Raw genomic sequence first — 27,735 nt, forward strand, 5'->3', positions numbered from 1 at the left:
GGCAAGTATTTATTCAATTCCTGCCTTTAACCAGGCCTTCTGCTAGGCCTGGAAAATAATTGCTGTGAGTGAGCAAAGCAGACAAGTCTGTGATCCTGTTGGTGCTTGCTAAGTTTTGTTATTATTATTTTTAAGTGCCTTCGATTCAGTTTCATAGAGAGATATATACAGGGCTTCAAAAAGTTCATGGAAAAATTCCATTATCTTTTTTTTCTTTTTTAATGTTTTATTGTGAATTATATGATAGTTTACATGGGAGAATTTTAGTTTTGCATTCATTCCATCGTATATCATCTCATTGCCATGGTTCCAATCCCCTCCATGCATCCTCAACCACCCAAAGGGTATATCCCAGAAACCTGCCCCTTACACTTCCCCCTCATCCCCCCAGTTTTCGGCTCACAGTCCCTTTCCCTCTCTGGGTCCAAAGTCCCTAGTCGCTTCATCACTCCACGTCATCATCTCCATTATCTTTTTTTTTTTTTTTTTAAGGTTTTTATTGTGGATTGAGTGAAAGTTTTCAGGGCACATCATCGGTTTCACATTCAAACATTCATATACCTTGTTTCATTACATTGATTATAATCCCCTCCACATACCATCAGTTAACAGAGTTTCTCTATATCCTCTTTAGCTTTTTTGGGTGGGGGAAACTTTGCCTTTTTGGAATTTACAGTCTCGGCTTTTAGGGAAGGTTTTTACATTTATCTGTGGGTATCCAGGGCTCATGTATGGAATTACTAACCAGCATAACTGAATAATAAGAAAAGGGACATTTTGCTATGTCTGCTAGGTGGCTAAAGTCTGATCCTCAGAGCCTATGGTTTGGACGGTCAGCAACGCTTGGGCCCACGGGGACTTGAACGCCTGACCGGGTCTGCACTGTTTGCATCAGATTCCCCCTTATTTATTATTTGTTTAAGGGACGCTGCCTGTCTTAGGCGGTCAGTGTGAATTCCTCAGTCTTACCCGTCATCGAAACTCATTGCAGCATGGCAATGGCTCTGTCTTAGGTTGCCGAGGTTCCACGTGATCCTTGCCCGTCTCTGGCCACACGTCCACCATAAACAGACACCATCCGAAGAAGGCAGGGAGGAAGGAGACCAGCTGGGGAACCCACACACAAGATGTTGCCAGACCTCCACCTGCTCTAAGACGACCAAGCAGGATCACTATGCTGGGGTTCAACCAAGTTCACAGGGGAACTTAATCTCTGGCCGAGGTAGCAAATTAGTAGCCACACAGTTCTCAACTTGAGAATTACTTATATCAGAAGTTTGAGCATGTAGCTGATGACATCTCCATTATCTTTTAACTCAGTTTTTCCACAGTTTTCTTAAAGCCCTTGGTACAATATAATGAATTTCCAAATAGATACTTATAATGCTAGATGGGAGTAAGTGCTTTAAAAAAAAAAAGAAGAGGGAATGAGAAGTAATATTTTCAATTTCAGAAAGAGTTGTCTGAAAAGGTCTCTCTAAATAGACATTTGAGCAGAAACTTAAATGAAGTGGAGGAACTAGCCCTTCAAGACAGATGGATCAGCAAATGCACAATCTTTGAGGGAGATGTGTGCTTGGCCTGTGCAGGGAATTGCTAAGGAGGTCAGTGTGTCTGAAGCTGTTATTCAAGGATAGAATGGTAGGAGATAAAGTTGAGAAAGAGTCAGAGATGATGTTGTTAAGTGCCTTAGAATCAGTTCTTACTCATAATGCCCCTGTATAGGGTTTCTGAGGAGCAGCTGGGGGATTTGAACTGCTGACCTTGAGGTTTGTAGTCCAGTGCTTATCCTGCAATGCAACATTGGACTTCATAGCTCATATGTTGTTATTAAGTACTGTAGAGTTTGTTCTGACTCATAGCGACCCTGGATTGGGTTTCCAAGGAGTCGAAAGGACCTTGCAGTTATCAGTCCATTGTTTATCCTACAGTGCCTTACACAACTAGACTCATAAAGGATCCCAAATTTCATTCTAAGTATAAAATAAGCCTTTGCATGGTTATGTGACTTAAGTTTAAAGGATGACTCTAACTGCTCTGTAAATAAATCTCCCAAGTGTAAGAAAGGAAGCAGGAAGACCAGTTTGGAGATGGTGATTACAGACCTCCAGATGAGAGATGATAGTGGACTAGTGATGGAGCTTATGAGTAGTAGTCAGATTTGAGGTACATTTTGAAGATAGAATCAACAGGGGGAAAAATGCCATCAAGGCTAACTCCAGGGTTAATAATTAAACACTGACTTGAAAGATAGATGCAATGGCTATCTCTGAGTTAAAACCTCAGCTAAATACATTCTGTAAACTTCGTCTCAACTCATAGGGACCAATAAGAAATAGTACAATTGCCCATAAGGTTTCCAGGGCTATAAATCGTATTATTTTTCTCTTGCAAAGTGGCTGATGGGCATGAACCACTGACCTTTCAGTTAACAACCAAGCAATTAAACACTGCTTCACCATGGCTTCTTGTATAGTGTTATTGTTGTTGGTAAGTGCCATGGTTACCAACATAGCTACCATGTTTGTAGTTTTCAAGGAGCAGCTGCTGGGTTTGAACTGCCAACCTTGGGGATAGCATTCAGTGCTTATCCTTCAGTGCCACACCAGAATTCCATAGCGTTGTTGTTGTTGTTGTTAAGTGCCGTCGAGTCGATTCCGACCCATAGCAACCCTGTATAGGGTTTCCGAGGAGCAGCTGGTGAGCTTGAACTGCTGACCTTGCAGTTCAAATGGCTTTGCAGTCTGGCGCATTAACCCACACTGCCACACCAGGACTACATAGTGTTATTGGGAGTTTTAATTTGTTTCTTTCTTATCAATATTTCCCATTTTAAGAATACTGAATCTATAATACTTCTGTAATAAAAATGCATATCAGTTATTTCAAAATCAGAGTTAATAGTAATACTAAATGTAGTTCCCTTCTTGATATACTCTCCTACCCCTTTTGATTTTGGAAAACAATTTAAGTGACATACATTTTTTGATTTGTCTTTTTGCTTCTAGTGATCAGCCTTTGTGCTTTTTTCATATTTGAAGATGGTGAAGCTAGATATTCATACTCTGGCTCATCACCTCAAGCAGGAACGCTTATATGTAAACTCTGAGAAACAGCTCATTCAGAGACTCAATGCAGATGTACTTAAGACAGCTGAAAAGTTGTATCGTACAGCATGGATTGCTAAGCAACAGAGAATTAATTTGGATCGGCTAATCATAACCAGGTAAAGAAAAGATTTTGAGGTGCTACATTTTGTTAACCACTTTAATTCTGTGCTAACTGCTAACTAAAAATAAATGAACGTATTTTCAACAAACTGGTTAGAATAGTTTAAATCAGCATTCAGATGAGCTTTTGCTTATAATGCAGATAGTTTGTTTTTAACATCAGCACTGTTAGAATTATAATTTAAGCATTAACATTTTATCCTATATGAATCGATTTTGTATCTTTGGACATAATAATAGCACATTTTATTGTAGAGAGTACATTATTTTGTTATCTTCTTATAATATTTCATAGATAATGTTTTAATGTATTGATATATATCTATTTGTCAGTTTTAGAAACCAAGCATTTCACTGTTTAATACTTCATTGTTCACATATAATACCTCATTGTTCCAAGAAGCAGTTTTTTTTTTAAATTAAAATGTTTTATTGTGAATTTTGTGATAGTTTACATGGGAGAACATTAGCTTTACATTCATCCTATTGTATATTGTTACATTGCCATGGTTACAATTCCCTCCATGTATCATCAACCAACCAGATGGTATACCCTGCAAGCCTGCCTCCTGGTCATCAGCACTGGCCCTCTCCCTCTCTGGATCTAGAGTTCCCAGCCACTCCATCTCTCCACGTCATTGTCTCTGCCTCCATCTCTGGCGTCACTGTTTCTCTGGGTAGGGTCCCGCATTCCGCTCTTCTCCCTTGATGGTCCCAGGGCCCTCCGCTCCTGGACTGCAATGTCAGCCACTCCCCTCCTTTTGTCTCAAAATGTCTACCTTTACATTTCCAGCCCTCACAGTCAGTCCTGATAGTAATTATTCACTATTGTACGACATGAGTGCTATCCACATCTCCATTCATCAGTCCCACTCCGACAAATTGTATACTACTCAGTGGAGATCCAAGAAGCAGTTTTTAACTGTGAGAATAGCAGTGCTAAGATAAAATGTTGAGAAAAGAATCCAGACACAAAAGAATACATACCGTATGATTTCATTTATGTGACATTAAAAAAATAGGCAGGATTTAGCTTTGAAGAAAAAAAATCAGAATAATGATAATTTCTTGGGAGGGTGAAATAGAACGGGAAGGGCACAAGGGAGCATTTTGGGTGATTAAAATGTTGTGTGTCAATATAGACATCCATGTGAATGGTAGTTACATGGGTGTTGCATACATATGTAAAAATTATGTATGCTGAAGCTGACCACTTCAGATTTGTATACTTTACTGTATTTTTACCTCAATAAAATAATTATATTTTAAAAAAGAGTGCTTTTATGAACATTGTTAAAGTTATATTGTATTTTTCTCCTTCTTTGGACTTTTTTTTTTTTTTTTTTCCAGAAGTAGAAAATCTGAGTTGAAGGATTATAATTTTACATCTATTACTTACTGGCAGGTTTCATTTAGATTAGTTTTTAGTACTTGAGTGCATATTTGTAACTTTTATGTGCCCATAAATAAGCAGTTTTTAACTATAGTCAATCATAAAGACTATATAGCTTTTTTAGGTTCTATAAATTGATACTTTTATTGAAGCTGATTTAATGTAAGGAATTTTCCTCCTTTATGCTATTTGCTTTTGTTTTTCTTTATACATTCAGATGCTGTTGTAAAAATTTTAGCAATTCAGGGTGATCTCATTGCTGGGACTATAATCAACCCACATTTTCATGTTTTTATGTAGTGTTATTAGTAATATTATTATTTTACATTCTTAAAGCTTGTTTGCTTATTTATTATATTGCTCTAGTGCTGAAGCTTCCCCTGCAGAATGTTGCCAACATGCCAAGATTTTGGAAGATACACAGTTTGTTGATGGATATAAGCAATTGGGATTTCAGGAGACTGCTTATGGAGAATTCTTGAGTCGATTAAGAGAAAATCCTCGTCTGATTGCCTCCTCTTTGGTTGCAGGAGAGAAACTTAATCAGGAGAACACACAAAGTGTTATTTACACAGTCTTTACCTCCCTCTATGGCAACTGTATTATGCAAGAAGATGAAAACTACCTCCTTCAGGTTTTGCGATACTTGATTGAATTTGAACTTAAAGAAAGTGACAACCCTAGGCGGCTTTTAAGGAGAGGAACTTGTGCCTTCAGCATCTTATTTAAACTTTTTTCTGAAGGACTGTTTTCTGCCAAACTTTTCCTCACAGCTACATTACATGAGCCAATTATGCAACTGCTGGTTGAAGATGAAGATCACCTGGAAACAGATCCAAACAAGTTAATTGAGAGATTCTCTCCATCTCAGCAGGAAAAACTCTTTGGAGAAAAAGGCTCAGATAGATTCAGGCAAAAGGTTCAAGAGATGGTGGATTCCAATGAGGCCAAATTAGTGGCTTTAGTGAACAAATTTATTGGTTATCTCAAGCAGAACACATACTGCTTTCCACATAGTTTGAGGTGGATTGTGTCACAGATGTACAAAACCCTCTCCTGTGTAGACCGACTAGAAGTTGGGGAAGTCAGGGCAATGTGTACCGATCTCCTCCTGGCCTGCTTCATTTGTCCTGCAGTTGTCAATCCAGAACAGTATGGAATAATTTCTGATGCTCCTATTAATGAGGTGGCAAGATTCAATCTGATGCAGGTATGCTGTTGCTATTATTATTAATGTGACATTCAGTTTAATATCAGGAGATTGGGCAGGGGAGTTTGACATAATATATGATAATGATCTTCATATATTCCTATCATTCATTTTCCTCAAAGTATTCTAAATATTTGCTGCTTAAAAATAAAAGTAAACATCCTGAGATTTTATAGTGTAGCTATAGAACATTTTATTTTAGTTTTTAAACGGAATTGTTACATACTTGACTGCACAGTTGAGTACATTTTCTAGAATAAGTGCATACTCATTTTTCCATAATTTCAAACTCCAGAATGATTTAAAACTGAGAATGCCCTGTGTATCTCATTTGATATCAAAGCCTTACCTGAACTGACATGAAATTATTTATAATTGCTAGTTATTCTATTTACGTGCATGATTATTCATGTATTACCACAGAGATGTTTGATTATAGGGTGCCACCCACTACCCTACTGCCTACTGGACAGATTGCATATAAATTATGTTTCTGAAGTCTCTAAATTCTGAAATCTGAAACATTTTTGTACCTGAGAGTTTCAGGAAGCTATTTAGATTTCTATTAGAAATTATTTTAAACTCATCTGAACTATTGTTTCATGTTGTTATTTCTTAATCCTCTTATTCCCCAGAAAAAACTGTAAGGAAAAAACAGGGTTTATTCAGAAGAGACTATATCTTTGAATGATACATATTTTTTGAAATAATAAGTGTTTTTCCATGATCCATTTTATCTCCTTATGGTTGTTTAGCAGTTAACTATATAGAACTTCCTGAAGTAAGCATTTAAATTTTTTATCATCTGTGAAACAATTTATTATGATGGTGTATTTATAGTTTTTATTTTGTCATTCCAGTGGAGACTGAATCATATATTTCCATACTGAGTAAAAAGAGGAATTATCCCAGATATTAAGATGTTAATTTTCAGCAAACATTTAAAGAGAGTGGTGGTGGTTGTGTGCCACAGTCGGTTTTGACTGCTTTTATTATTTTTAGATTAAGAGTTTTAGGTGTTGTGTGGAGTCAGTTTTGACTCATAATGACTCTGTATAGGGTTTCTGAGGCTATAAATTTTTATGGGAGCAAAAAGCCTCATTTTTCTCCCGTGGAATGGCGCTTAGTTTCGAATTCCTAACCTTAAGGCTAGCAGCCCAACTCATAACCACTACGCTACCAGAGCTCCTTTAAAGAGAATAGATTAACAGTATACTTTTTTTTTTTTTAATCTTTTATTGTGAATTATGTGATAGTTTACATGGGAGAACATTAGTTGTACATTCATTCTATCGTATATCGTCTCATTGCCATGGTTACAATCCCCTCCATGCAGTCCTTCCCCCGTACCCTCCAGGTCTTCAGTACACAGTCGCTCTCCCTCTCTGGATCTAAAGTCTCCAGCTGCTCCATCGCTCCACGTCTTCATCTATGCCTCCATTTCAGGCATCAGTGCTTCTCTGGGTAGGGTCCCGCTCTCTGCTCTTCTCCCTTGATGGTCCTAGGGACCTCTGCTCCTAGACTGAAAAGTTAATCACTCCCCTCCTTGCTATAAAACATCTACCTTTACATTTCCGACCCTCACAAACAGTCCTGATGACAATTATTCACTATTGTATCACAAGAGACCCGTCTGTATTTCATTGCATCAGCTCCACCTAGTCAGATTGAATACTACTCTCTGGAGATTCTACCTTCCTCCAGGCCCTCTGGATCTAGGTTCCCTCTTGAAAGCTTGTAAGCCAGTCACTTCTTGCCTTTGTAGCCCCCCATTCCCCATTTTGGGTAGCCAATGTCCAAGTTGCCCATCCCTGTCTACTCTGTGTGTGGAGGGGGTGGGAATGATTCTTGCTGTAAGGACTTGTTCCCTCATTTGAGCTACTGCTCCCGTAGGTGTAGGTCAAGTTCATCAAATTGTATGAGAATACTTTTTTTTTTTTTCCCTCTTCTTTTTACTTCTGGTTGAGCTCTGATAATCCAGGATATCCAGGATATCCAGGATAAGTGGGTATTATCTGCAAGTGTGGGTGTTCTTATGCATATGCCTTCTCTTCTTATCAGCTGGACGCTTCACTCTCCATTCTAGTCCTCTGTGGCTATGTCACTGACTCTGGGCCCTAGAGTCCCCAGGTCTTGCCACACTGCTGGCTAACCAGGTCTTCACCTGGGTTCACAGAAGTCTATTGAACGTTGTAGGGCTTAGCTCACTGCTTCATTGCTGTTTTTCCCTCACTTCCCCTTATCAGTTTTGAGCGTGGTCACCAATCACAGCGTGTATTCCCGTTGAGTTTTAGTCTTGGAAGGGGGTTTGCACTGAAGGGACCAAACTACTTGCCTTGATGTTTCCTGGGCAAGCATGTTGCTTGTTCTTGTAGTAACAGTCGGTCTGCCTATGTTGTTTTATATTTTTCCTGTAGGTCTTTCTTTCAAGAAGTATCTTATGTTCTTCTAGCCACTCCAGGTTGGTCTGCTTGTCCTTTCAAGTAGGAATTTCCCATCTCTGGAGATCTGGATGTGGTTCAGGCTTCCACCTATAGTCTTATGTATTGCAGAGGCTCCGCAGGAAGCCTCCTTCACTGGGCATGTTGTAGGCCCATTTTAGGTATTCCATAACAGTATACTTTTGTCAGTAAAGAAATTGCGCTAATGGTTAGTATTGACTTTACTGAATAATTTGCATTCTGTAGGAATTGTTTACTTTTAAATGTAGTGAAAAAAAAATCTACCTTGAGTACTTTATAAAATATAGGGGAAAATAATAATTAGCTTGGAATAGTTTGAGTGAGTTAGCTCTTTCAAATGAATAAAAAATTTGTAAACACATGAAAAAATAATATTAAAAACATTAAGCGTAAAAAAACCCAAAAACATTAAGCATAAAGAAAGTGACAACCCCAGGCAGCTTTTGAGAAGAATAAAAGTAAAAGTAAAATATTGTTTACTTTCTAATACTGATACAGTATGTTTTAAAGGGAAATTAAAGCAAAAAAATTAAAGCAATCCAGTTGATTGCGCTTAACCCATAGCTGCCTTGTATAGGGTTTCCGAGGAGCAGCTGGTAAGCTTGAACCACTGACCGTGTGACTCAAAACGGCTTTGCTGTCCAACGCTTTAACCACAGCACCATACCAGGACTTGTTAGGTAGTGTGAATATTATTGTGAAAGAGATTTTTAGAATAGAATGGAAATTTGTAAGTGTTAATAACCTGTTACCCTACTACTGTTTTGGCTTGTAGGTTGGACGCCTCTTGCAGCAGTTAGCAATGACTGGTTCTGAAGAGGGAGACCCCAGGACAAAAAGCAGCCTTGGAAAATTTGACAAAGTAAGAATGAATATTATGCCATTGAAATGCTATTTATAGAAAACTCTACCAAAGTCTCACTGTACTTACTCTCTTTATTAAATCTTACTTTTAGGTGATTTACTAATTAGAGTTCCCCTCAGTTACCCTTTGTAAAGATGTAGCAAATAACTGTGTTGGATCAGCAACATTTAAAGGAAGAAGTCATGTAAGGTTACTAACTCTCATTTACAGAAGTACTATGGAGATTTCATTGTATTTGGAACCAAAGAGCTATTAAGAGTTTGATTTTAAAAGTTGTTTTAAAAGTTTGATTTTAAAACGGTATCAGTTATTACTGAATCAAATCTAGTTATATGAACCAGTATTAATTGTATAATTTTGAGTGTATTTCATAATTTAACATGTATGACATTCTTCAGTTAGTTTAATGCATTCAACCTAGTTTAAAATTCGAAGGCTATACAGTGAAGTTTTCCTTTCATCTCTAGCCTTCACTGCTTCCTCAAAAGGTTCTTGATGGCATCAGTATTTTATGTATCCTTCAGACTCTAAGTGAATTCCTACATATATTCTCCCACTCATCCCAGCCATCTCTTTCACAAATGACAGGGTTGTGTGTACATTGTTCTACATTGTGTTTATTTTACTGACTAGGATACTTGGAGATTGTTCTATGTCAGTACGTACATAAAAGATTTACATTATTTTTTCTATTTTTTGCTTATCCACCTTAATGAAAATTTTGTTACTTTTTTTTTTTTTAAGGTTTTTATTGTGGATTGAGTGAAAGTTTACATGGCGTATCATCAGTTTTACATTCAACAAATCAAATTACATTGAGTATAATCCCCTCCATGTACTATCAGTTAACAGTATTTCTCTCTATCCACTTTAGCTTTTTAAAAAAACAAACAAACAAAAAAAAACCACTCAGGCATATATAATTTACATCTCCAAAGGGCACATTCTGCAAGTCAGCTCCTGGCCACCAGCTCTTAGTCCTTCTCTTCTTAGTTCATCAATCTAGAGTCCTCTCAACCGTTCTCCTTCTCCATGCCCCCATCTCTGCCTCCATCTCTAGCACTGCTGCTTCTCTGGATAAGGTCCCGCATTCTGCTTGTGCGTTCCTCTCTTGATGGTCCTAGGGTCCTCTGTTTCTGGACTGTAAGATTAACTACTCCGCTTTTTTTGTTACAAAACTTTTACCTTTACTATTGTGACAGTCGTGATTAGTCATGATAACAATTGTTTACTATTGAATCTTACGAATCTTATCCCCATCTCTTTTTACCAGACCCATCTAGACAAGATGACAGCTATTCAGTGGGGACTCTTTCTTTGCCCCCATACCCTTAAACTAAAGTCCCTCTTGAAACCTTGTACGCCAGTCACTTTGTGCCTTTATTGCCCCCTCGTTTTAGGTAGCCAATGTCTTAAGTTGCCCGTCCCTATCTACCCTGTGCACAGAGCGGATAGCATTGATACTTGATGTGAAGACTCTTTCCCTCTCTGTTGGTATTTAGAGTTAACTACCGCTCTGAGTATAGGTCAGGTTCATCATTAAGATGTATCTTCTGTCACTGTAGCTTTTCCAGTCTGCTTGTCCTTTCTAGTGGGAATGTCTCACCTCACAAGGTTATGCATGGGACTCAGGATTCCATCTAAGGTCCTATACCCTGTAAAGGCTTTGCATGAGGCCTATTTCACTGGGCAAGTTGTAGAACCCCTTTTAGGTATTCCAATCAGTTATTGGCTGAAGGCTGGCTTACAGGTTTTCTCTAACCATGTTTCCCAACATTCCTTTCTGTCCCACTCAAGTGTCTATTTTACAATAGTAGGCAAGGGAAACTAATATTCATAAGGCAGTCAAGGATTTTAGTATTATTTCCCCTCTTCAAGCTATACCTAGATCCCTGTATCCCAGAATCCTGTTGTTTCAAGGTTGAGTATCCATCACTATTTACCTCTGTCCCACTAGGCCATGCAAACTTGTTTCAGTGTTCCCCTATCTATCTTGTTGTTATGCTTCCTCTCCCCTTCTTGTATTGCCCTCCCAAACACCCAAAGTAAACCCCCCACCCCAACCCCATTCTGGTTACCGGATATTCCATTATTTCTTTCCTCCATTTAATATAGTCTATTTTATCCAGTAAACCTACCTGACCTTCCCACCACCTGGATCTCTGTTCCTCTGTGTTTACCTTCTTTCACATTTTAATTGTTTTGATCATAGACTGATCTCCCAGATCCTCTGTTCTTATAATTTTATTCTGTTCTTGACTCTTCCATTTGTCGACTGAGTTCAGGTGGATGCTGTCACGTACGTCATTCTGTAGTTGTTGTCTGTTCTTGTTGGTTCTCAGTCCACAGAACTTCCTTTAGGCTGTTTTTCATAGCTGGGTTGGCTTTGGCAAAATCCCTTAGCTTCTATTTATCCTGGAATGTTTTGATTACACCATCGTATTTGATTGACAGCTTTGCTGGGTAGAGGATTTCTTGGTGGCAATTTTTTTCTTTCAGGGTTATCTATGTCTCCCCATTGCCTTCTTGCCTGCATGGTTTCTGTTGAGAAATCCAAGCTTAATCTGATTTGCTTGACTTTGTATGTTATATTTCTCTTTTCCCTAGCTGCTTTCAAGGTCCTGTCCTTATCTTTGATTTTGGAGAACTTGAGTATTATGTCTTGCTGATTGTCTTTTAGGGTCTATCCATCCTGGGGTTTGTTGAGCTTCTTGAATGCTTATCTTTTCATTTTTCATGATGTTAGGAAAATTTTCTTGTGTGATTGTTCCTGTTCTGGAATGCCAGTAATTCTTATGTTATTCCTCTTTATGTTATCCAACATGAATCTTATGCCTTCTTCTGAATTTTTTTATCCTTTTTTGTGTTTTTTCTTCTATCTTAGTAATGTTGAGAGATTTATCTTCTAGCTCACTAGTTCTGGCTTCTATCTCTTCAATTCTACTCCTTTGCCCTTTCAGTGTATTATCCATTTCTGATATTCTATTATTAATCATTTGGACCTCTGTAGGTTTTGAATTGTTTCCAGTACTGTATTTATCTTATTTGATTGTTTCTGTAACGCTTTCCTAACTTCTTCATTATTTTTCTCAACTCCATTGTATACTGTTTTGATACCTTTTATAATCATTTTTCTGAATTCCTTCTCAGGCATTTCCAAAGCCTGCCCATTTTCCAGTATGGAGTGTAGGTCTACTTCCAGCTCATTTGCCTCAGTCACTTTATCTCGTTTTTGGACATGTGCAGATATGGTCATCTGCTTATTTTGGGGGGGCATATTCAGGGGTTATCTGTGGCCTTAATACTTAGATGGATATGTATATTGGTGTTTTTTATGCTTTCTGATTGCCTCCATGTAGATGTGATTAGCAAATGGGCTTCCCTTTTCACTCTTCTTCTTGAGAAATTTCAAGATGCCACTGTTGGTCGTTTTGACGTAACTTAGGATTTAATTTTTTGGCCTATTTCCTCTTTGCCCGCCCGGCCCCACCCCAAAACCCCCGTCAAGCCCTTTTTGCTAGTTAGAAACAATTCAGGGCCGGCTGTGGTCATTTGGTTTTAATTGGAAACTGTCTCTTTAAATTTGGAGGCGATCTGTGTGCATGTGTAGTAGAACCCTCTGAGGGTGGGGCTGAGGTGTCCACAATCTCAGCCACCCATATAGTCACCAGAATGGCGGTGCTCAGACAGCAAGGGACCAATGAACAGATACCAGAAGAAAACAATGTCCACATCTTCATCTCCGTGGTTCTGCCAGACGTCTGTGGCCGCTCCGATCCTTCCCCCACTTGGTCTCACCCACGATGGCAGCTCCTGAAGCAGCTGAGCGTTCTGAACTAGAAAGCAATGGCTTTTCTGCCACAAATTCCCCCAGCTGTGAGCCTTCTAACCTTCTAAATATTCCTTTATATGTGGTTCAGAGTTCTGGTACCATCCCCTGAGCCTGCTGGTTGTGTATTCTGTGTTCTTGCTGACAGAGCTCCTTACTGCACTTCCACCTGATCCGCCATCATGTTTGTTCTCCCCCATTCTTTTAAAAGGGAAGTATTTCACTATAATCTTGTCCTTTTTCAACAGAGTTGTGTTGCTGCTTTTCTTGATGTTGTCATTGGAGGCCGTGCAGTGGAGACCCCTCCAATGTCTTCTGTTAATCTTCTGGAAGGACTGAGCAGAACTGTGGTTTATATAACTTATAGTCAACTTATTACACTGGTAATGTCTTTGTTATTTACTAGGTCTTCCTCAGAGTTAGCTAAGCGTGGGTGGAGTCATAAATGAGTATGTTGTATGAGATTGGTAGAGAATATATATAAATCATGTTGAAATTGATTTTGCTAGCTAATATTCTTTCATTTTTGCTAGGTAAATTTTATGAAGAATGTAATGTCTGGAGATCAACTGAGAGAAGATAGAATGGCTCTTGACAATTTATTGGCAAACCTACCCCAGGCCAAGCCAGGAAAAAGCATCAGTTTGGAAATGACACCCTATAGTACTCCTCAGCTGTCTCCAGCAACCACTCCAGCAAATAAGAAGAATCGATTGCCTATAGGTAAAGAAAATTTCTCATGTTGGAACTTTCTCTTAAATTTAATGTTTATTAGGCTTTTGTATTGTTTATTGTTTTAGAATATAGTTTTAAATAATTTGGAAATTTTTCTCTTTGACTTTCCAGTGGTGATTCAGTTTTTTAAAATTCAACCATATTAAGGTTTTTCAGTAGACTTTAGTTTTTATAAATAATTGAAATCATGCCACTTACATCATAATGTCCTTGAAAATTTTGAGATGTCATTCATTATAGTAATTTTTAGCATTCTATAGCTCTGTTTCCTAAAAATTCTATGTATGATGGTAGTCTTTTAAGGATCTCTGGTAGCGTAGTGGTTATGGATTGGGCTGCTAACCTCAAGGTCAGCAGTTTGAAATCACCAGCAGTTCTGCAGAGGAAATAAAAGGCTTTCTGTTCCCGTAAAGATTTACAGCCTTGGAAACCCTGTACAGGGTTGGTATGGGTCAGAACCGACTTGACAGCACTTAATAACAACAGCAATTATAATATTATACTATAAGTTACCATCAAGCAGCTCTGGTAGCGTAGTGGTTACGAATCGGTCAACAATTTGAAACTTCCAGCTGTTTTGCGGGAGAAAGATGAGGCTTTCTGCTTCCGTAAAGATTTACAGCCTCGGAAACCCTGTACAGGGTTGCTATGCGTTGGAACCGACTCCACGGCACATAACAACAACAACAACAACAAGTTACCATCAGTAAAGTGGGAAATAGTTACTATTTTTCTATTATTATTTTAATTATCAGTCTTTTATCAATTGGGCTATAATATCTTAATGCTATAAAATGAAGCAGAAAATTTATTTTATTTTGTCAAGTTTATTCATTTAAGATAATAGTTTCAATTAAATATTTCAAATATGAGTTGGGCTGCTAATCACAAGGTTGACAGTTTGTAAGATGAGGCTTTCTGCTCCTGTGAAAATTTACAGCTTTGGAAACCCTACATAGGATCACTGTGAGTTGTAACAGATTCCATGGTATACCACCACCACCACCGTCTGTTTGTAAGGTGCCCCAGTAGTGTAGTGGTTAGTAGTTGGAATCTACCAGTAACTCCACAGGAGAATGATGTGAGGCTTTCTATTCCTGTAAAGATCCTATATAGGGTCTCTATGGTCGGAACCGACTCGGTGGCACACAACAACCACCACCACCACCATTATCTATATATACACACACACACACACACACATACAAAATTAATTGAGCATATATTATATACTGCATACTGGGTAAGCATTTTATAAATGCTGTTTCATTTAATTCATGCAAAACTCCTATGAGAGTAAGTATAATTATCCTGCAGGTGAGGCATTATGTTAGATACTGGGAATGTAAAAATCATTAGTAGATATCCTTACTCTCAAGACTGTAGTCTAGTAGGGAAGAATAAGAGACCAGTAGCCTTCAGTGTGCTAAGTGTTCCAATTGAGGTAAGCATAGGACAGCTAACTTAGATGGCTGCTGGTGCTGGTATTAGGAGGATTCTGGAGTAGATAAAGCCTATATTTTCTTTGAAGGGTGAGTAGGAGTTAGACAAAGTAAACAAGACAGGGAAAGAGTGTTTAGGTCATGGGAGCCAGGAGTGTTATAGTGATGGTGTCTTAATGATAATTAGGAGCTCAGTAACTGGTGTGACGCTGTGGGTTAATGCACCAGACTGCAAAGCTGTTTGAACTGCAAGGTTGGTGGTTCAAGCTCAACAGCTGCTCCTCGAAAACCCTATACAGGGTTGCTATGGGTCAGAACTGACTCGACAGCACTTCACAACAACAGTTAATGAATGTAAATAGTTACTGTATTTTACTAATTTTGAAGAATGATTTTACTTTTCAGCTTCTATGAGTCTCTTTATTAGAAACTATCAGTTTCTTAAAAATAATTTACGTTACATTTATGTAGAATGATCACCATAGAAATGTGGTCTCATAGGACTATAAAAGTTTGGTTTTTATCATCCTAAAATGAGAATTTTCAGAATGAAAATTTGAAAAAAGAAAACTTTATGCTCATTGGTTTTAAATTATATCATATGAGAAAGTCACAGATAATATTTTATGTAATATTTGCAACCTGTTGACATTTAGAAATAAATGATTTTGGAATATCAGAGGTATTTCCCTCCCATTTTTTACTGCTATGTTATTCTTTAATTTTCTATTATCTAGAAATGTTATTAAATATGGATCTAATGGAAAGTAAATTTCATATATTTGCTCAGTATTATTTTGTATAGTTATTTGACCTGGTCATTGCATTTATTTATATTTTTTAAAATGTGTCCATTGTTCAAAGGGTTGATTTTCTTTCTGTTTAATGCTTTCGCAACCCAGGACAACAGTTAGCAGCCATCACTGCCTGGGAGTCCTCAGCCACCAATCTTACTGCTCATATTACTCTAGTAACCCCATTTGGTGGGTAATAGGTTGCTTTTCCTCTTCTTATCTAACTTTTATTTTAAAAATAGTTTATAATGTGCATGTTGCTGTTGCTTTATATAGATTTCTATGTAAAATTTTATTGCTTGTGTTTTTAGTCATGAAGTTTGTTACTTAAGATTCTTGTACCTGTTCATAAAATTGAATTTAAGTTAATAATTTAGTAGAGAATAGAGCCAGCACATAGATGTGAAAGGGTTTTAGATTTCAAAGTTGGCAAAGCTCTGAATACTAAAACTGAAAATGCTTAATAAATAGAATCATAGTATAGTTGCAGGAAGATGGTTGTTTGTATTTCTGATTATTTCTTTCTTGTTTTGAAGTAGGTCAGGTTTTGCTCAAAGTACAGTTGAAACACTTGTTACTATAGATTATTTTTGCTGTTTATACTGCTAATCTGTGCTGGAAGAATTTCTGTTTCACATTCTGGTTGTATTGAATTTTATTGCGTTCTGGAAGGAAATGGAAACTTATCATAGAAGGCTAAATAAACTCTTAGAGAAATTGTCGCAAACTAACTAAATCTTTAGAAGGTACTAATGTTTGAAAGGAGCTCTGGTAGTGCAGTGGTTACGAATCGGGCTGCGAACCTCAAGGTCAGCAGTTCGAAATTACCAGTGGTTCCCCGGGGGAAAGAGGAGGCTTTCTGCTCCCGTAAAGATTTATAGCCTCGGAAACCCTGTACAGGGTTGGTATGAGTTGGAACCAACTCCACGGCACATAACACAACAACAATTTTAAAGGTTCTTGAAAAATCTATAGGACGGATCTTTAGAAACAAGAAAAATATATTACTTGTTTATTTAATAGTAGAGAGAAAAATCAGAAGTCATTAGATCCTTTATTAATTTAAGATGCTTCCATAAAGCGAATAGGACATCATATTTAAACATAAGGGAAATCTGTTTTTCTGCATTGATCAAAAAAGGTTAATACATTTAAAAAGGGGAAAATGGGTTTCAAGTATATTTTGCCTTTGTCAACAGTTGCCTTTGTTAGCCTGTAACTCTACATGCCCATCAGATTTCTACATGAAATTTTCTTGTTATTATTAGTTCAGTTATTACTATTATTGAAAACTGTAATAATTGAATCATGTTAAAGGAAGAATATCTGAAAGTATCTTGAAAATATTTGATATAAGGTGATGCTTTTCTTGTTGTCTCAAGTCTTACATTGATTGAGATGTGTTTGCGATTTGATTCTTTATGTGACACGCCCTATTAGGTGGACTTGGATCATTGTTTTTGATGATCAGTTTTGAAGGAGAATCTGTTTTAGTCATCATGAGAGGAAATGGGGAGATACAGCCTTTTTAAAAAAATCCTTATTTTTATCATTCTGTTTTTAGTGCATGAACAAATATTTTGTACTAATAGAAAATGTGTTTCAGTGTTTAATGTGTCATTTTCTTCCTTTTGTCTTTTTTCTAAATTGTTTGAATTTTTTTTAATTAGCAACTCGAAGTAGAAGCCGTACCAATATGCTAATGGACCAGCATATGGATCATGAAGGATCATCTCAAGAAACCATCCAAGAAGTACAACCAGAAGAGGTCTTGGTCATTTCCTTAGGGACAGGTCCCCAGCTTACTCCAGGGATGATGTCAGAAAATGAGGTATGGATAAATTAATTGCTTTTGAATTGTAGCCATCAGTGTTGAGAAGTTTAGAATTTTTTTTATAATTAATGGTCACTAGCTTTTATAAATTACTGTTCTTTAATGCATAGTCTTCATTGTCTTTAAGGAGCAAGCTCTGTGTGAACTGCATTGGAAGCACTTCACATTAATACCCCTGTGGCACTGAAGCTAGTGAGTAGGTCCACACCAAAGGAATTTTCCCAGTAGTAGTAGAAGAGAGACAGTCAGAAAGTTGTGGTATGGAAATTGAATTTGTTGATCTGTAGGAAATGTTTTCTTTATAATGTTATACTAGTAATATTCCTGCGTTAGGAGGAACCAGAACTTCTTGAGAAATGCTTTTCTATTATTTGGCTGGTCAGGAGGAAATGAAAGAGATAACTTAAAGAAAATGAAGAAGTAAAATATTTTTAAGAAGTAGTAGAAGGGGCAAAGCCCTGGTGTGGTGCTGTTGGATAAAGATTATACTACTAACTAACTGCAAGGTCGGCGGTTCAAACCCACCAGCCAGCCACCCCTTGGAAACTCTATTCAGGGTTGCTATAGGTCAGTACAGATGCAACAACGCTTACCAATAACAGGAGTAGGGGCATAGGATTTAGTTTCAAGGAATTTTATAAACATAAGAGTTTGGGACAGAGGTAAAAGAAAATTTTTTGGTTATCTAAAAATAGAGGCCTCTTCCCATACATTATGATACTCCTGAAAAAGAAACAGCATTTTAAATTCAACAGTGATTCCTTATTATTCAACAAAACCCATTCCTGGCTTGGGAAGAAGAAGCCAGTTATAGTGGTTGATAAAGTGGTGGTGGTGGTTAGTATAACTGTGTATAGGACTGTGATATGTATGGCTAATAGGGAAGAGGATTCTCAAAGTGAATAATGATGGAATAGGGAACTTCAAAATTCCATCATGCCACACACAAAATAATTGAATGAGTTGGTAAAAACTATCAGAGTATACCTTTTCAAAACTCAGGAATATGATCTAAACAGCCTTCACATGTCTAGTTTAGTGACATTAAGTATGCTTATCATCTTGCTCAATCATTATGTTCTTAGATTCTTTCTTCATGCATAACAAGCTCAGTGTCCTTCAAACATTGTGTTTTCCTTTCCTCCTCCTTCCTGTCTATCCCTGGTAATCACTAATAAATAATGTTTGGTCTCTACATGAGAGGGCTTCAAAAGTTTGTGGAAAAGTGGAATTAAAAGATAAGGTAATGGGAAGTTCGTGCTGCTGTCCCGTGGATCTTTGTCTTGCTTCAACAGTGTTTGGATGGAACAGATCCGGGGACTCCCCCACTTCCAGCCTCGGACCACCTCTAAAAACTTCTTTGGGCATCTTCCTGAGCATTCCCTGTTACCGGGACCAGCTAAACACTGGTTTTTTTTTGTGTGTATGTGTGTGGTTAGCTCCAAATCTTCGACCAACCATGAGCTCTCAGATCTGTCAGAATTATTCCGCTGAAGCCGAGGCCGGCATCAACCATCTGGTAATCTGCATCTGTGGGCCTCTTACACCTACCTCTCTTTGGGCTTCTGATTCGATCACGATGATGTGACTTTGAAAGGTGTGGGACACTTCTTCTGTGAGTTGGTGAAGGAGAAGCATGAGGGTGCTGAACGTCTCTTGAAACTGCAAAACCAGCGTGGTATTCGCACACTCTTCCAGGACGTGCAGAAGCCCTCCCAAGATGAGTGGGGAAGAACCTTGGACACCATGGAAGCTTCCCTGGCCCTGGAGAAGAACCTGAACCAGTCTCTTCAGGATCTGCATGCCGTGGGTGCTACCCACACAGACCCCACCTCTGTGACTTTCTGGAGAATCATTTCCTCGACGAGGAGGTGAAAATTATCAAGAAGATGGGCGACCACTTGACCAATCTCCGTAGGCTGGTCGGTCCCCAGGCGGGGCTGGGCGAATACCTCTTCGAGAAGCTCATTCTCAAGCATGACTAAGAAGAGACTATGGAGCCCCGTAACCTGTGAAGGGCCTTCAGCATTCCCCTGCTCTCTGCAGACCTTCTGCCTAAACCTTGCTCTTCGGACACAGAGGCAGCATAGTCAACATCCTGGAGCCCCTCTTCTCCCAAGCCATGGACCAAATGAAAACAATAAAGCTTCCTTTTACAGCAAAAAAAAAAAAAAAAGATAAGGTAATGGGATTTTTCCTCCAACATTTTGAAGCTCTGATATCTTTTCCTATTCTAGATATTTTCTATAAGTTGGAGTCCTGGTGTGGCACTCACTGTAGGATAAAACATTAGACTGCTCACTGCAAGGTCAGCAGTCCAAACTCACCAGCCACTCCTCGGAATTGTAAACCAGTTTTGATATGAGTTGGAGCCCATTTGACAGCACTTAATAATGACTGGATCATATAGAACCTTAGTGTGGCTCTGTAAGATAGGCACTGGATTGGTAACTGGAAGGTTGGCAGTTCAGACCCACCAGCCACTCTTGCAAACCGTATACGGGATTGTTATGAATCTGAACTGACTTGATAACACAACAGCAAAAACAACTTATGTTGTTGGTGACTGACTGACTTCAAATACCTCTGGATAGACTCAAATCACCAACCTTTCTGTTAACAGCCAAGAGGATTCAGTATTTACATGGCCCAGGTACTCCCTAATAATACTAGGGTGATGGGAAAGATTAGATTCCGTTCTTTTAAATAACAGTCTTTTACTCCAAGGGTACTTAAAAAGCTTGATCAGAGGCTTGTAAGTTAGTTTTAGTTAAAACTTATAATTGAATATTAAGTTTAATATAAGTGCTTTGTTTTCATATTAGAATCTTTCAACTGATTAACTAAATAAACTAAAATTGTCATTTTGTTTTTTAGGTCCTAAACCTGCAACTTTCAGATGGAGGACAAGGAGATGTCCCTGCCGATGAAAACAAACTCCACGGTAAACCTGATAAAACCTTGCGCTTTTCCCTCTGCAGTGATAATCTGGAAGGAATATCTGAAGGTGAAGGGTTACTTCATTCAAGGAGTTGTGTGATCAAGTAATGTTTGTTTTATATTCTTTAAAGGAGCCTTATAAATTATATAAGTGTGCTATTTGTGCCTCTCACTGAGGAGAATAATGAAGATTTCCTCTAATGAGTCTGAACAGTATAATGTTAAGTTTGTTAATTTGACTAAAATTTAGACTGTAGAAGACTTTGGATATTATAAAATGGAGAAGTTATGAATCTTCATTGAGACTTAAATAGAATAAGTTTTTGTTTTGCTTCTCCAGAATTAATATACACCAAAGCTTATAGAGCTCCTTTAGAGGGATATAATGCATGTTTAAACAGAAAAAAAATAGATTCACAAGTATTTCAGAGTATCTTATACAGTGTTTTAATGTTTTGTGTTTCTTTAATTCATACATTCTCTCACATACCTTTATGAAGCAGAAGCAAACATTGGAAGTAGGAATCTGACAAAAAATTAAAAGCCAAGGTTTTAAAGTGAGAATATTTCATTCCATGTATTCGGACACATTTTTTTAAATGAAAAAAGTTTGTTCATTAACATTTAAGAAAACATTATAATGAAATAACTTGTCCTTTTATTTAACATTTAAAAATTCACATAAATATTTTTATTCTAAAAATTGTGGGAAGGAAACAATCATCTGTAATCTCATCATTCTGTTAATAACAGTTAACATTTTGGTGCATGTTTAACAAAATTTAGCTTTTAATTTTTTTTTTAATAGTATAGCATTATTTCCTTTGGTAATTTAGCATTCTTAAATAACTTCATTTTTGGAGACTTTTCTTTACTGTCACACAGAAATCATGATTTATTTGATAACCTTTCTATGAATAAACATATAGAAGTTTTTACTTTTCAGACATTGTAGGAAACCTTTTTACAGTGAACAACCTTAGATTAATTCCTGAATATTTCCTTAGGACAAATTCCTAAAAAGAGAATTGCTAGTTCCTAGGATCTGTGTATATGTGTATTTGTATGTACATATGCACCCACAAATACACACAAATATATTTTTTAAATGTTATTAGGTATTGTTGAATCAGTTCAGATTCATAGCAATCCTGTGTACAACAGAGTAAAACACTGCCCAGTCCTTTATTTTTTAGAGCAGTTTTAGGTATACAGAAAAATTGTGCAGTATGTAGAGTTCTCATATTCTTCTTTACCCCTATCCCACATACATAGTTTTCCCTTTAATTAATAACATCTGGCCTTAGTGTGGTACATTTGAAGCAATTGATTAATCAATATTGATACATTATTATTAACTAACGTCACTGTTGTACAGGTCCCATCTACACTCTGGACCACTGATCTTTTCACTGTCTCTATAAAGATCAGTAGCCACTGATCTTTTCACTGTCTCTATAATTTTGCCTTTTCCAAAATGTCTTGTAGTCTTAGACTGGTTTGTTTCACTTAGCGGTATGCAGACATCTATAATTTTAAGGTACAAATTTAGTATTAGAAGAACTTTAAGTCTTTAGTTTCTCTTCAAAGCATGAAGAATTGCATGACAGCTCATGATTGTTTTAAAAGGGTCACTCACAGAAAAAAACATTTCTTTAGGTCCTTCAAATCGCTCCAATTCAGTGTCCTCTCTAGACCTGGAAGGAGAGTCTGTATCAGAACTTGGAGCAGGACCTTCTGGGAGCAATGGAGTTGAAGCTCTACAGCTATTAGAGCATGAACAAGGTAAAATAAAGTTGTTCAAGTAGCAAAGAATTTATCTTGTTGCAAAATAAATCATATGCTTACATGTAAATTGGCTTTGTTCTGTAAGAGAATAAATTTGACTATATAAAGACTATTAAACTTGCTTTTATTCATAGTTCCTTCCATTTATAAATACGTGTATGGTTAGTAAGTGACTGGTTTAGGCTTAAATTATATATACTTAACAGCAACAATGAACAAGTTATAAATTCTATAATATTTTATATTTAAATTATAAGATTTAATATTTAAGGGATGCAAAGATAAATACTCAGGATTCAAAGACATCACAGTAGGATTCGGGGATGGTGCACAAATTATTAGATGTGTCATTGCTGTGAATTGAATTGTGCCCCCACAGAATATGTGCAATGTACATCCTAACCTTTATGCTTGTGATTATAACCTCATTTGGGAATGGGTTGTCTTCATTATGTTAATAAGGCAGGATTAGTACAGGGCATCTGTTGACTGAACCTCTTGAGGTATAAAAGAGATTAAACAAACAAGCTAGGAAGCAGAGATAGGGGAAGAGAGATGTCAGGCAACATGAAGCTTGCCTCTGAGCAGAAATTCACCTAAGAGACAAGGACCTTCCTCCAGAGCCAATATGTAGAGCCTTCACCTAGACCTAGCATCCTGTTTGGACTTGTAGCATCCTAAACTATGAAATAATAACCATCTGTCTGTTAAAGGCATTTACTTGTGGTATTTCTGTTATAGCAGCACTAGATAATGAACAGTCATAAAAGTGCTTTTGCAGTTTTGAGTGATACATGCTGTTTTAAAGTATAGAGAAAAGCTTATTGCATGAAATATTAGCCTCAATGACGGGCATTTGGCTGGCAGAATGGGGGAGAGGTCATTTTAGGGGAAGGAAAAGTATAAGGTAAGAAAACATAGTACCTATTTAGTAACTGGAGCTCTGGTAGCATAGTGGTTACGAATTGGGCTGCGAACCTCAGGGTCAGCAGTTCGAAACTACCAGCTGTTCTGCGGGAGAAAGATGAGGCATTCTGCTCCCATAAAGATTTACAGCCTCGGAAACCCTGTATAGGGTCGCTATGAGTCGGAATGGACTCCACGGCACATAACAACAACAACATTTAGTAACTATTGATTAGGGGAACCTCTGTTGTAGAGAGAAAAGTGTCTATTTTAGTAGCAACTCAGGAGCTTTCCAAAGTTTTTAGTTGAGGGGATGAGGGGTTAAGGTGATATGTAACCAGCGTTTTAGGAAGATTACTTTGAAAAAGTTCTTTGGATTTGTTTATCAAAATATCATTGGTGGCCTTCAAGAGAGTATGGAGGACAATAAGGTTTGTGGCAGTGATTCTTAGATTTTCTTGTTATTGGTTGCCATTAGGTTGGTTCTGACTCTTGGCAATCTCTTGAGTGCAGAGTACAACTGCACCATAGGCTTTTCAAGGGTGTGGCACTTTAAGCAGATTGCTAGGGGCCTGTCTTCCAAAGGCCAATTTGGTTGGGTTTGAACTGCCAATCTTTCATCTAGTAGACTTTTGTTGTTGTTGTTGTTAAGTGCCGTTGAGTCGGTTCCGACTCATAGCAACCTTGTATAGGGTTTCCAAGGAGCAACTGGTGACTGAACCACTGACCTTGTTGGTCCAGTGCTTTATCCCACAGTGCCATACCTAGAGTGCATAAAATTTACTTCGGGAGTTTATTTTTTTAATGTTGTTTCTTAATGTATTACATCTAGAAATTCTGATTCAGTCCATTTTTAGAGTGAAAAAGGAGTATTACCTTTGAGGTGTACATGTCTTGAATAAAAGTAATGCTTTACTAGATTGGTTTATCAATGTATCGCTTATAATTAAATTTGCTATAAATAACAGAGAAATCTAAAATAATACTGGCTTAAGACAAAAGTTAAAAAGCTGTATCACCTTTTTAACAAGCCATCTAGATGCTTTTAATGTCATTGATTGGCAGTATAAATTTTGAGAATTATTAGATTAAGAAATGAATTGAGGCAAAGAGACAACTCTAGAATATTGGGAGCTGGGTTTGCAAGTCAAGTGAAAATTATTTTTCTTTTAGTTTGGGTTTATCAGTTAATCATTGCCTCAATAATGCTACGTAACAAATTACCCTAACCATTTGTGGCTTAGGACAATAAACATTCATTGTTCCTCTCAAATCTATGGACCAGTTGGATGATCTTGATTTTGACTGGTTTCACTCATGTAGTTACCAGTGATTGGATAGGGAGATCTGCTAAACTGGGCATCAGTTGGTCTGTGGTGGCTGACTCTTCTAGGATGACCTTAGCTTGGTTTCTTGTGATCCTTTATTCTCCAGCAGGCTAACTTAGGTTTGTTCTCATGGGAGGACAAGAGTGAGAGAGAGCAGTTTACAAGGTCTCCTAAACTGAAATTGAAGTCTATCCTGGGTTACCTTTCAGTCAAATAATAGAATGCCTTAAAAATGATAAAAACAAGGCAAAACAACCCACTTGTGAGGAATATACACTTTAAAATAATTCAACTATATAAAACCAAACATACAGTATTTGTCCAAAAGTAAAGATGAGAAGACAAAGAGGAACAGGGAAGCTGAAGGGGGCTGAAAATGGGGAGTATGCTGACACAATGTGGGAATAGCAATCAATGTCATATAACAATTTGTATATAAATTGCAGAATGGGAAACAAATTTCTTTTATTAAACTTTCACCTGAAATACAATAAAATATTATTTTTAAAAAGTTTAAGTTCATACCATGTATAAAAATACAATCGATGTAGATTAAAAACCTAGAACTATAAAGAGAATCAATAAAAAATGACAAATTTAGGTGCCCTACTATATGGCAAAAATACACTGTCAAATATAACTAAAAAAACACGAATAGTAAAAAACAAAATAGATGACTGCACAATGCTGTCTGAAAGGATAATGTCCATATACCTACAGGAATGAACCAACAACCACTGAAGCCAGTGATAATGAAATTGAAGAATTCTACCAGCTTCTTTAGTCTGAAATTGACCAGACATGTAATCAAGATGTATTGATAATCACTGATAATTAGAATGCGAAGGTTGAAAACAAAGAGAAAGGATCAGTAGTTGAAACTGTGGCCTTGGTGACAGAATTGATACTGGAGATCACATGATAGAATTTTGCCAGACCAATGGTTTATTCAATGCAAATACCTTTTATAAACAACATAAAAAAGGTGACTATATACAAAATAAGGAGCTCTGGTAGTGTGGTTACGAATCCAGCTGAGAACCTCAGGGACAGCAGTTTGAAACTATCAGCTGTTCCGTGGGAGAAAGATAAGCCTTTCTGCTCTAGTAAAGATTTATAGCCTCGGAAACCCTGTACAGGATAGCTATGAGTCAGAACTGACTCCACGGCACATAACAACAATAACAGCAACAATACACAAATAGATGACTGGCCTCCTAAAAATTAATGCACTTAATGTGCATAAAAGATTGGACCAAAGAGTAAAAAGAGAGTCCACAGACTCGGAAAGATATTTTGTAATGTCATATCAGACAAGGAACTAATATCGAAATTTTTAGAAAACTACAACACCTTTACAAGAAAAAAGACAACTCAATTAAAAAATGGGCACAGAACATGAACAGACACTTCACTAAGGAAGACATTCAGGCAGCAAACAAAACACAAATGTTGACAATCTTTAGCCATTAGATATAAAAACAACAATGCGATATCAGAGCATACCAGCATTAATAGCAAAGTTAAAAAAGCAAAACAAAAACAGAAAACAACAAATGCTGCTGAGGATAAGGAGAGACTGGGACCCTCCTAACATTGCTGGTGTGACTGTAAAATGGTTCATGGTATGGCACTTCCTCAGAAAGTTGGTAATAGAAATGACCCTGAAGTCCCTCTACATGGTATATATCCACAAGAAATGAGTCAGGACATGAGTAGATATATGCATGCTGATGTTTATCATAGCACTATTTACAATAGCAAAAAGATGGAGGCAGTCTAAATGCCCATCAGTGGAAGAGTGGATAAACAAACTTTGGTACATTTACTCAATGAAATACTATGTAACATTGAAGAATAACTTATCAGTGAAACACTTCATAACATGGATGAACCTGGATGACATTATGTTGAGTGAAATTAGTCGATCATAAAAGGACACATATTGTATGGACAATGTTATAAAATTGTAAAAACTCAAGAAAAGGTTTTTATGCTAAAAGAAACATTCTTTGATGGTTTCAGGGGTGAGAGGGAAGAGAGTAATTCACAGGCTACAGGATAGACACATTTAAACTTAGGTGATTCGGAGGGCGATATACAAGAAGAGGGAGGCTGGGCAGAATAATGATGAAGACAAGTGAAGACACGGAAGTATGCAAGGGCTAAAGGGGATAGAGGTAAATAGTGTTATGTATAAAACTTTGGAACAACAGTGTTCTGTGTGTAGATACATGGACAGATACACAGGCTGAATGGGTATGGGCGTATACCCACAAATATTGAAAAAGGATATTTATTTGCACATGGGTATCTACCTTTGTTGTAAACACAACTATGAGTGTGGTAGAGCATGAGCAGGCAAAATAATGAAAACTTAAGATATTATCACACTTCCTAAGATGAGTTGCTGGGACCATAGTCTCAGGGGACACCATAGTCAATTGGCATAATAGAGTCCCCAAAGATAATGTTCTGCATCCTACTTTTGGTAAGTAGTATCTGGGATCTTGAAAGCTTATGAGCAACCAGCCTTCTAAGGTGCAGCTATTGGTCTCTCCATCTGCGGAAGAAAGAGTGATGAGAATTGAAGATGCTTGGAATCAGTCCCGTGCTCTAATAGAACATGTGAACATCAGTCTCCACGACTCACACTAGAAGAACTATATTGTGCAGGCTACCACTACCAACTGTTCTGAAATTAGAAGGCCCCAGATAGAGTGGGAGAAAACGTGGGACAAAATGCAAAATTATAACAGAAGGACTGGGCTTACTGGTCTATAAGAGACTAGAGGAACCTGAGATTATGGCCCTTGACCACCTCTCAGGTCTGAAAAGGAACTCAAGCTCTCATGGCCCAGTTTTTAGCCAAATAGTAGGTAGGCATAAGGAGCTCTGGTAGCGTAGTGGTTACGAATCGGGCTGCAAACCTTAAGGTCAGTGGTTCGAAACTACCAGCCGCTCCGCGGGAGAAAGATG

The 27,735-nt window shown here is 37.5% G+C and overlaps 1 protein-coding gene across 1 annotated transcript in view; it reads left to right on the forward strand.

Annotated features, from left to right (window-relative positions):
• The first annotated feature begins 3,000 nt into the window (after positions 1-3,000).
• Positions 3,001-27,735, forward strand: part of GAPVD1 (GTPase activating protein and VPS9 domains 1) — a 76,552-nt gene continuing 51,817 nt past the window's right edge. Inside the window, 8 exon segments of the mRNA XM_006834766.1 lie at positions 3,001-3,226; positions 4,990-5,833; positions 9,071-9,157; positions 13,238-13,372; positions 13,523-13,712; positions 17,631-17,791; positions 20,672-20,801; positions 22,394-22,519. Coding sequence (XP_006834829.1) covers positions 3,042-3,226; positions 4,990-5,833; positions 9,071-9,157; positions 13,238-13,372; positions 13,523-13,712; positions 17,631-17,791; positions 20,672-20,801; positions 22,394-22,519 — 1,858 coding nt within the window. The 5' untranslated portion in view covers positions 3,001-3,041.

Source organism: Chrysochloris asiatica, unplaced genomic scaffold, assembly GCF_000296735.1.
Source record: "Chrysochloris asiatica unplaced genomic scaffold, ChrAsi1.0 scaffold00014, whole genome shotgun sequence".
In the NCBI taxonomy this organism is placed as follows: domain Eukaryota; kingdom Metazoa; phylum Chordata; class Mammalia; order Afrosoricida; family Chrysochloridae; genus Chrysochloris; species Chrysochloris asiatica.